Source organism: Armigeres subalbatus, chromosome 2 (genome assembly GCF_024139115.2).
Source record: "Armigeres subalbatus isolate Guangzhou_Male chromosome 2, GZ_Asu_2, whole genome shotgun sequence".
NCBI lineage: Eukaryota > Metazoa > Arthropoda > Insecta > Diptera > Culicidae > Armigeres > Armigeres subalbatus.
Window position 1 is genome coordinate 249,142,694 of NC_085140.1, and position 11,820 is coordinate 249,154,513.

At 34.9% G+C, this 11,820-nt stretch overlaps 1 protein-coding gene across 1 annotated transcript; it reads left to right on the forward strand.

The window, feature by feature from the left end:
* The first annotated feature begins 220 nt into the window (after positions 1 to 220).
* LOC134209680 (uncharacterized) lies at positions 221 to 11,464 on the forward strand. Its single transcript, XM_062685686.1, has 6 exons — positions 221 to 408; positions 467 to 730; positions 783 to 824; positions 1,555 to 1,837; positions 10,196 to 10,396; positions 11,079 to 11,464. Exons 2-6 carry the CDS (start codon positions 467 to 469, stop codon positions 11,462 to 11,464), a joined length of 1,176 nt encoding a protein of 391 aa, XP_062541670.1. The 5' UTR covers positions 221 to 408.
* Positions 11,465 to 11,820: the final 356 nt, after the last annotated feature.

The following is an 11,820-nucleotide window of genomic DNA, read 5'->3' on the forward strand; positions in this document are numbered from 1 at the left end:
TGGATTTCAGTAAAATTCTGCGCGCTTTCGCAAAATACTAGTTTTATGTAATTTTGGCACTGTTGCATTTAAGCGATGAAAACTCTGAGTTAGTAGTTCTAAACCAAAATATCGTTCACATCGTTCATTTTGCTTGTAATGAAGCAGAACTGATGGATGGACGATAGTTTTTGACCTTTTTTCTTGGTTTAGGTCAAGGTATCTTGAGCTCTAGGTACGGTAATCTAAGCAGTCACTGGGTGCGGGCAGAGGTATTTGAGAGGGGGTTGGAAAATGACAGCCAGCCACTTACCAAACTGGGTGGCTGGCTAGGCGTCTTGTTTATATTACTGCACACCTCGGTTTCCATCGTTCCCATCGAGGTGTTTGCGTCGTGCAATCATTCAAAAGTATGGTTGTTGTCGAACGGTAAGTATTAACGATGAAATAGTTTAAAATGGATTCGAGCATATTTTTCTTATTTTAGATGCCGACATTTTGCGCAGTTCAAGGATGCGGAAACAAGATTTCAAAACATCTTGGAGATGTTGTTGTACACCGATTTCCACTCGATTACAAGCGGTTGGAAATCTGGACATCTTTTTGCGGGCGCGGCGATACTTGGAAGCCCCAAGGAAATCAAGGCATCTGCTCAGCTCACTTTCCAGAGAGTAGCTATGATGGTGGATACCGCATGCGACACGAAGCTTTTGGCGCAAAAATGCGACGCCAGTTACTTCCCCGCGGTAATAAATACATATTAAAATAAATAAAACTGTTGAATACATTTAAAATTTCAATAGCTATTCCACTATTGCATCAAGCTAGACGAGAACCTGATACAGGTACGTTTTAATGATTAAATTAAATTTACATTCACAAGGTGAACCTCGTGAATAAAGACAATAATAATGATTTGCATTAATGTGATAATAATATCGTAATAATTCCTAGACAAGCCAATCTCTTTTTTAAAGGATGGAATTAATCGAATTGCACTAAATTGTCTTATGATTAGTAAAGACATTTGCCTAATTAAAGAACTAATATATTTTTGGCGGTTTATGTGTTTTCGCATATAAATACGGCCCATGAAAGCGTGTTCAAATCCTAGAACGTCCTTCCTAGGTATTGCCTAGATTTATTATCCGAGCACGTTTTATTCTTGCAGTGTCTAGATTGAACTACCTGAAATAGAGCAGTAAATAAAATCGTAAAATGGAGATATTTTGCTTTCTTTTTTGTAAAGGAAAGCTTCTTTGTAAAGAAATGATTGAAATTGTGTTTTTACTAACATTATTTAGCCTAATAAAAAAAAGAACTAGTAAAACTATTGCTTATAAGTTCAACCTAAAGGTTTAGAGTTCAAAGAGTTTCAAAGAGTAAAAAACCTATAATATATATTATATAATATTATTATTATTCACCTTTATAGAAATTTTCCCAATACATATTTTACATTTGAATCTAGCGGCTGTTTTAAATCAACCTGAAAATGAAGAAACGAGCAATGATATTTGTAATATGGAAGTCGAATTGATCAATAGAATTGAAGTACTGGAAAACCAATTGCAGCAACGGGATGAAACACTTTCCTCGCTTGAGATTCAACTGGAAATGGCCTTGTCTACAGTTAATGATCAAAAAGAGCAGATAGAAATTCTAAAAACAGCGAACATGAAAATAGTACAAGAGATGGAAGTGTCTGAGAACAAATTGCAAAATCAGTTGTTGGAATACGAACGAAAATTAAGAAATTGTAAATCTGAACACGTCGACAGACTGATGGTTATCGAGCACATGCGTGGATTATTGAAGGGCGTGCTCACAAATAACCAGCTGGATGTGATATTGGGTCGTAAGAAAAAACCACATTGGACAGCCGAAGAAATTTCCTTAGCGTTTGCCATAAGATACCTCAGCAAAAGATGCTACCTCTTTTTACGAGCAGAGCTGAATTTTCCACTTCCGTGTTTATCAACTTTGTCAACGTACGCGCAAAAAATGAATATGAGAAATGGACTGCTGCATGATGTTCTCAGATCTATGTATTTCATGGGTCTTGAGTTGCAAGAGCGTGAAAGAGCCTGTGTTGTTTCATTCGATGAAATGAGTGTACGTAAAATGATGGAATTTGACCAATCACATGATGAAATCGTAGGGCCATATACGCATGCTCAAATCGTCATGGTTCGAGGTCTGTTTTCTAAATGGAAACAGGTGATCTTTGTCGATTTCGATCAACCGATGACTCCCGATATACTTACTCATATTGTTGAAGAGTTACATAAAGTTAACTTCAATGTGGTTGCGATTAATTCAGATAACGCCCCTGAAAATGCCACGCTGAGGAAGCGTTTAGGTAATGTATTAAAGTTCCGATTAATCCTTAAATTTGTTCATATATAAACTGATATACATATAGAGTAGAGTGGGGCAAGAGTGCGCGTATGGGTAAGAGTACGTTTTCGATTTTTTGAAGTAATAAAAAAAGATAAACTAGCAGCACTGCATCAGTTTGACAGGTTTTCTGGCCGAATATTATCATGTGTAATTGTAAACGATTTGAATAAACAACAAGGGAGATATGGAGTTAGATGACTTGTTGGTCATTTTGCTAAAAATAATTGGATTTCCGCAACTACAGGTAAACTTCGATATAACGTACATATCGATTTCAAGTTTGTACGTTATATCGAATTGTACGTTATATCGAAGCATGAGTAATCATCATTATTTTACACTACATAAATGTTGTACTATCATGTACTTTATGGGCGAATTTTATTTTTTTATATAATGCTCAGCTAGCAGTGTGAAACAGCTTTTCTTGTGAACAATTCGTACAAAATTGTTCGTAGCTGAGAAAAATGACCCGAATAATTCGTCATTTTATTTCTATATAAAGTACAGGAAATAAGAGGCTAAGAGGAACTGGAAACACAAGGCTTGCTTTTCGTTGCACCGTTTGTTTTATTTATTGAGTATCCGCGATCTTTAGTGGACTTAAACTAGGGTATGATGGGGCACGTGACTCGCCAAATTGAATATTATCATAAATATTTAATTATATACGTCAACATTATTCTGAAAAAAAGCTGATATCACGGCAGTTTTTGTCAATTTTATTCGAAATTTCCGATGGAATTTTTAGAGAAGTTCCTAAATAAAAGTCTGGAGAATTTTATGATGTTTTCATCGGAAATTCCTTTGATATTTTTTTCAGAGATTCATTTAGTAATTCTTTTCTTCAATCAAATCATACAAAATACTTGAATTCTATCCGACATTTTGTTGGATGTATTGTTCCAGAAATTTTAATACTTCTATGAAGGAATTTTCATCAAAATGTTTGAAGAAATTTTTGATGGAATTTTCAACGAAAAAGTCAAAGATTTCCTAAAGGGATATGCCAAGAAATTCCAAACGGCATTTCCAAACTTTTTCCCAAGAATTCTCCGAAGCATTTTCCGCTGGTATTACCGAAAAACATTTTAAAGGAATTTCCTAAGAAATGTTTAAAGAAATTCTGGAAATTCTGAAGAAAATTCCAGATGAATTTTCAAAGAAATTTCTGAAAGAGTTGCTGAAAAAATTGAGGAATATGCAAAGTAATTTCCTGCAGAAAGATCTGATATATTTGCTGGAGAAAGTTCTAAACGAATTTCTGGAGGACTTTTTAGAAAATCCTGATTTTTTTTAAATTTTTATCAACGTCTTTTTTTTTTTAATTTAGAAATTAAGTTCGACGCTAACAAGAATTTCTGAAGAAATTTCCTAAGGTATTTGCGAAAGAATCTCCATAGGGATTTCCGGTGGAATTCCTGAAGGAACTCTTAAATGAATTCCTAAAAAAAATCTAAAGCAACTTCCGAAGAAATTCTTAAGCGAATTTTCAAAACCTTAATAATTTTCCGAAGGAATTTGTAAAGGAATTCCAGAACGAATTTTTGAAGGAATATCCGAAAGAATTACCAAAATATTTTTTTGTAGATCTTTCTAAAGGAGTTTCGGAAGGTTTTTCCGGATAATGTTTGAAAGGAATTCGTGAATATATTTCTAAATAAATGATTCGAAGAATTTCCTCATTAGGTAGATTCTGAAGTAATTCTTAAAATTCATTCTTTTCGAAGAAACATTGAGGAGGAATTTAAAAATGATTTTTAGATTTATTTTCGAAGTTGTTTCCGGATGATTTTTCAAAGAAATCCCAGCTAGTTGAGGTGGTTATACAACAAAGCCACAAATCGGCCATCTTGGAAACTGCGTGCCGTTTCTAGTGATTTTTCAAGAGCACAAATTGAGAGAACCACAACGCTCATGGGGATGAAACATTCGTAGGTCGTTTGCTTACTTATGCAAAACAATCGACTTTAATTTCAGCAATGTACGAAAATTATTATGCTAGATTTGAACTTTTGATAATAAGAGTAGAAAACCGTCTGGTGAATTAAAAATTCACCACGTGACTTGATTGTATAATCACCTTAACCTGTCTTTAGAGCCCTGGCCTTCCTCGCAGCACTGCACCACTCTTTCCTTCCTCTTCTTCCTTCCTTCCTTCTGTGGCTGTTCGGGCTTACCGGGAGTATCGCTGGGTGGCTTGGAGATCTTCCTCGCTTCTTGTTTCGTTACAACTCGACCAATAAGAAGGGTGATCGACTATCAGCGGAAACAATGCCGGATTGGGCCGACTACGGAACCAAGGAATTACGGCGGTTCTTGCTGGGGTTTTCAACGTAAAGACCGTGGGGTTGTTCTCAACGCCTTTTCTTGTCCCAAGTACTTCCTCTCTACTCTGTAACTTCCAACTTTGGTAACTTTGTAACATCCGTTCGCTTCAAAATACTTTGGAATAGTGACCGCATCCCAGGGTCATGACCTCCTTTTTCAAGTCAGTGACCTCATCCCATAGTATCGACCCAATGACGCCACCCCTTAATGGATACTTAACGAAAATACTTCAGGCCTTCTGGTGTTGGGTTGGAGGACTGTTGTGAGTGGTTGGAAGCGATCTTATAGGGTGGTGGAGGCTAATCATGCCCTGCTCTACTGAAGTTGCTAAAGTACTGGGAAAACCTACGAGACGAGTTTTACCTGCCATTCATAACGCATTAGACTACATTTTCAAGAATTTTTCGGAAACACTGCCACTACCTGCCATTCACAACGCATTAGACTACATTTTCAAGAATTTTTCGGAAACACTCATCACTTTTATTCTAGCATTTTTTGAGAAATTCCTGGGATGATTTCTCGCTTAACTTTTCAAAAGGTCCTAAGTAACATTTTTTTCGTGAATTAATTTGAATAGCGCAATCAACAGAACAACATGAAAGCTTTTGATTGCAGTACTCAAATTAATTCATGAAAAAAATGTTACTTAGGTCCTTTTGAAAAGTTAAGCGAGATTTCTAAAAGTGTTGCTCAAGGAGTTTCCGAAGGGGGTCCGGAGGTCTTAGGATTTTCTTGAAAGAAATTAAAGAAAGAATACGATGTGAAAGTATTGACCTAAAGTCTAAGGGAAATTCCGGAATTGCTGGAAGAATTTTCGAAGGAATGACTGGATTCATTTCGGGATGATGTTTTGAAGAAATCCCTCCGGGAATTGCCGGAGTTCCTGAAGGAAATTTCGAAGGAATTCCTGTAGAAATCTAGGAATTTCTTTTCAAAATCTATTTCGAGTTCCTTCCGAAATTACTTTAGAAATTGCTTGAAAATATATTAAGGAAACTCGTTCGGAGATTCTTTTAAGAATTCCTTCAAAAATACCATTGGACATTCTTCAAAATATTCTTCCAGAAATTACTTTACGAATTCGTTTTGAAAATTTATTCAGTTTCTTTTAATCCCTTCATGAATTCAAACAGATTTTTTTAAAGAATTAATTCGTAGATTCTTTTTGGAACTATTTTAGAATTTCCTACAGGAATTCCTCTACAAAATTCACCTGAAATTATTTTGGGAGCTTCTCCAGGAATTTCCTCTAGGATTAATTTTAAAATAATCTGGTACGCATTTCAAGCCTGGATCAACAATACCATGACTTCACTCGACATTAGCTGACTTAGACCTGAAAACAACCCGTTATCAATTCTGACTTTGACTAATATCAACAAAACATGCCTAAAACCTCATTAATTCAATATCATCCAATACCGCGGGATAATTATGAGGATAGTGCAAAGTGGGGAAAACAGTAATTAATGCCTCTAGCTGATAAAATCAGACTCCATACAATAATGCCATCTCTACATGAATGATTATAACGATTTAGTAAATTATTTTGTAATAACTACCAAAATTAAAACTATTTTTCAAAGTGTACGTTATAACGGGGAAAAATGTACGCTATATCGAGTGACGTTATATCGAGTGTACGTTATATCGGGGGTACGTTATATCGAAGATTACCTGTAGTATTTCATTACCATATATACGTTCAATCAGGTGAACATTATACCATTTCGATAACCTATTGTATAGAGCACTTTATGGTACAAAACACCAATCCGGTTGGTTTTCCAAGAAGTCAAAACCATTACTTGAATAATTTTTGCGACTGTTGGGTAAAAATACGCAGGAACCGGTGGGGCAAGAGTACGCATATGAATCTTCAAGTTATCAAACCCGTATCTCCGGCCGAAATAAGACTTCTTCCAAAGCGTAAAGATCCAAACTAAGAAAAAGGGACAGAATTTGAAATTATCACAAGTTTTTAGGATAAGTTGAAGTAATTCGGTGTTAGAAAGGACTTAGCGAACAAAGCACTGAAGCGAAATAATGAAATTGTATACTTGTTGTACACCTAAACGTAGTACAAAAACACAATTCCATCTAAATGATAATTTTATTTAATCAAAAGAAACATTCATAAATTACGCAACGTTTAGCTGGGAGGGGTCACGAGATGTGTGACGATCCATATAATTTTTAGAGGATTCATACAAATAGTGTAGGATAGGGGGAGGGGTGATGAAATAGCCAAATTTTACGTTACGTGATTGGTGGACTTTCATTAAAGGAAAATGCCTTTGTATACGCCACGCGAAACCTGATATATATATATATTTTTACCTCTGTAGTTTTTTTGTATATATAAGAAAACAATGGTTTTTCGTATGAAAGTGTACATTTTTAGGACCCCCTCCCCCTTTAAGATTTACGTAATATTTAAACATTCCCTAATATATGCTCATTAAACATCAATTAAATGCTATTAACTCTTATTTGTGTTAATATATACTTAAAGCACATGATTGGATAAATGCGTACTCTTACCCCACCCGATGCGCACTTTTACCCCACCGGTGGGGTAAGAGTGCGTTTTTCACTTGTCTTGCAATAAGAGTTCTACTAAAACGAATCTCAATAATTTCAATATTTTTTCCACTGGTTAACATAAAGGAAGAGTATATGAATCATCGACACTGATTTGATATGCAGAAACTTGCTTCATAAGGGCCACATGATCGATTGAAAACTAAGTGCGTACTTTTGCCCCACTCTACTCTATAAAGTAGCAGTTTATTTTTTAGGTATAATAAAGTAATTTGCCAAATGTTCAAATATAAACACCTATCACTGATAAAGGTTTATAATATAATTAAGTTTTATTATAGGTACATACCGTTTTGACTCAAATCCCGAACAGATTCATATTCCGAACACTTGTGACATGGAGATTTATCTGAAGTATTTCGTAAATATTGCATAAATAAACGGTTTTTTTTTTCAGGCATACAAGTCAAGGACATTGTAATTGTTCAACAAATAGGATAACGTTGACATTTTGAATTTGGGCGCATTTAAGATGGTGTTCGGGATTTGAATCAAAGTGAAACCTGAACCTAATTGCATCAAACTAATTCAAACTGCATATAATAGACAAAGGCAAAGGGGATTGTATGGACATGCTGGGTTGATTTTATTTGATACCAGGCGGAGTTGACCTGGTAGACCAATTGTTTTCAACTCCAGAGCAATTTGGAAAACCTATAACATCTGCATCAAAACAATATATTACGCAAGAGTTTTAGGGGATTGCAGGGACATGCTTGGTTGATTTCCGTTTTGAAATTCTTCTTAATCGGTAAATTTTATTCATGTTGAATTTGGTAAATCAAATTTTTCTATATTTTAAATGACAGCATCCGTACATTATAAGCTAGCAAACTACAGGAAACTAGATGAGGTAGATAAGACAACCGTGAAAGAATTGTGAAAATCGCTTAGAAGACGCTCGAGAACCTGCTGTTTGAAACCATGATTCTAATGATTTCTTTATCGCAGTATTCGAAACGCTAACCAAGAACATATACTTCCCAAAATGCAATTAGGTTCAAGTTTCCCATAATACAAGTTCCATTCAAATACTTGCACTTGTTCATTCATTTAATAAAATGAATGAGATGAAATTTGCGTTTAGTCAGTTTAGTCACAAGTTTAGTCACAAGATACATTATCGCACAAATGTACCATGCGTATTTATATACATTTAAGCACTTATGCTGCCGAACAGTTTTCAAAATCCATACCTATCGTTTTCCATGGAAGCTCATTTTTGCCTAGAAACGCTCATGGGAACATTCAGATATCGTAATAACTTACTATTTTAACTTATCTGAGCATGCAATTATGCAAACATGTAAGTGACTTCAACGCTGTTGAAGCGAAATTTCCTTCCTACTTTGTGACTAAATAATCTAAATTGTCTATCATTTGAGATTTATATGGTGTTTGCACCAAACATAGTGAACAAATTAAAATTGTTCTGGATCCCCCGATAGAACATTTTACTCTATACACTATATGAAAGAGGAGATCATATACTTTCGCGTAGTGGGTATTTCAGAGATACAGATTTTTGAGAAATAATATTTCCCCACACCGTAATAAATAAGGCCAGTTCTTGAAAAAAAGGTTGTCTATGCAGGCTGCATTTTGTTGCAGATTTTATATTTATTTCTGTTCAAATTATGTTTTACTTTTACAGGCGTCTCTATCGATAAAACCTATTTCGAACACCCAGTAACAAATGACAAAATATATGTATTCGGAGACAGTCCTCATAATCTCAAATTAATAAGAAACTGGTTTGTCGGCGAAGGTATCAAAAGGAACAGTAAGATTATCAATTCTAGATTGATTAGTACGCTGATTGAAGAGAGATCGAAATGCGAATTGACACCACTTTTTGCTTTGAATAATAGCCACATTGATCTATCGTCTGCAGAAAAGCAAAATGTGGCGAAAGCGGCTAAACTACTGTCTCATACAACAGCCACAGTGTTAAAGATGCGCTTTCAAGGCACTCCAGACGAAGAAGAAGCTAATATGGTTGCAGAGTTTATAGAAACGTGCAACAACTGGTTCGACGTTTTTAATTCGTATATACCTTACGCTAAGCTGCCGTTAAAGAGTGCTTTTCGGGGCACAGAAGGTCAAATGAAAGCATTAAACACAATGTTAGAGTTTATGTTGAACAGTAGAGGCATACGAAAAGGAGGAACTTTATGTAAAAGTTTGGCGATGTTCCAACTGTCAATCATCATATCTATCAAATCCCTCATTGGACTATTTAACGATATGAAGGAAAAGTACAGCATTGATTTTATTTGCACTTTTAAGGTAATAAGTTGCGTTGAAAGAAAACGTAACTCAGCTTATCTTCTCACCTCATTTCTTAAAAACTTTCTATTTCAACTAAATACAATTTTGTATGATTTAAATAGTTGAATCAAGATCTTACTGAGAACCTCATATCTCAAGTTCGAACAAATGGCGGATTAAACGATCGTCCAACTCCACTAAGTGTCATTCACCGGCTACGTCTAATCGTTCTGGGAAAACATATCGGAATTACACAACAGAATGTAAATACAGAAGAATACTCAGGAGAGCACGATGGAAAAGATGAGTTTTTGACAGCTAAAATGTTTCGAAGAGCAGAAATAGAGCCGGATGTATCAAATCATGTAATCGAAGAATTTTCTGAACAAAACCATGTGGAGCCAGGTAAAACTAGTTTTAAGTTGACACGTGTATTAATTTTTATGAATATAGAATTCACAGCAAGCGTATTATAAGATTGTAAGAGGTAAACCTGATTTAAGAAATATCATGTTGGAATTTGTTCTATTTTGCTGATGATGCCTTAATTCATAGAAAAATAATATAAATAATAAAATAATATACGTTGTTTGCTTATTTAAAGAATGTGTTGCCAATACTATATCTACTCTCGGAGATGATCAAGATATTTTGAAAGAGTCTCAAGAAAGCGATGGGTTCATCTACATCCTAGGATGGATCGCTATGAAGCTGAGAAAAACTCATCCTGACTTAGGTGATTTCACAGGAAAAGCAATACAAGAAGCAAAGAAAATTCCCAAATTTCTTGCGAACTTGTCATATGGTAATTCTTTTTTATCTTTTTAAATGTAACGTGGAAGATGCTGATATTCTGGCTGCAACTTATTTATGTTTTAAGCAATATGAATAATGGTTATATACTTTGCGTCAGAACACTGTTTTATGTGGAACAGACCCACATAACCATGACCTGAAGTAGCATGAAATGTATCACTGTCATAAGACGAGTTTAGCACAATTCCATTTAATTTCACCACTTCGTATAACTTTTACATATACCTATTTCGATCTCAACTGTAACTCAACTTGACTCGACGTCAAGTACGAGACACTGAAGACGACCTTACAGTTGAGGTCGAAATACGTATATATAAAAGTTAAACGAAGTGGTAAAATTAAATGAAATTGTGCTAAAGTCGTCTTATGACAGTGAAAACATTCCACTAAAAAAGAGTTAAATAATTTTCATGAAATGTATAGTAAATGCATATTTATGATATATTTAAGTTGTAATTCTACCATCTACCATTCTACCATTAAATAAAGCTGAAAAGGGCCTTGGTATGATTGCATTGTAGTTATACGCGTTTAATACATTTCTCATGCCGCTTCAGGCTTGTGGTTTGGATGGTAATAGACAGCAGCTGAAATATCTGAGATTTTTCTACATCAATAATTAACTTAATTTTAAATGATAATTATTAAATGCATTTTATGCTTACTAGGAGGGCTTACAACACCATCGGATGCTTTCCAAACTGTTGGAAGAGCGATTGAGACAGTATTTATTGAATGTCAAGGTAGAAGTGGCTTCAAGATAAAGAAAGGTGTAGTAGACAATATAGTTGCTGCCGTGATGCAGAAACATCCAGGATTCGACGAGACTGTTGTGAAAAAGTATATAAAAATAAGAACTATTACAAGGATGAGATACGAGAATATGAAAATTGAGGGATTGATTACGGAAAATACGGAAGAATTGACATCAACGAAAAGAAAGATCGATTCTGATTCATCAAGCATCCCGAAACGATTCAAGCAAAGTGGACCTAACAAATTACCGAACAAGAGTCACTTAATAAAAAAGTATAAGAAGTTAAGTTCTAAATAAACATTTAAGCCACATTCACCAGTGAGAAATCATTGAAATATCACTTTTCGCGGTAATAACACCATATATAAAAAAAATCCATGTATAAAATACGTTTTGATTGGTCTTGATGCCTTTTGAATAAGTGAAGCGATGCACTCTGCCAGAAAAATTCTTGCGCAATGCTCTTCCTGCTGTATCGCAAGCGAGGTAAGCAATCGGTACAATTTTTATTATAATGACAAATATTTGTCAAATCAGCCTGATATCCATGTCGATTTCTAATCAGTTTGTTAGATGTCCAGATAAACTTGACAGATATTTGAAATTATGTCAAACAGTATACTATGGACTTAAGATTGCCTGGAGGATTGAGA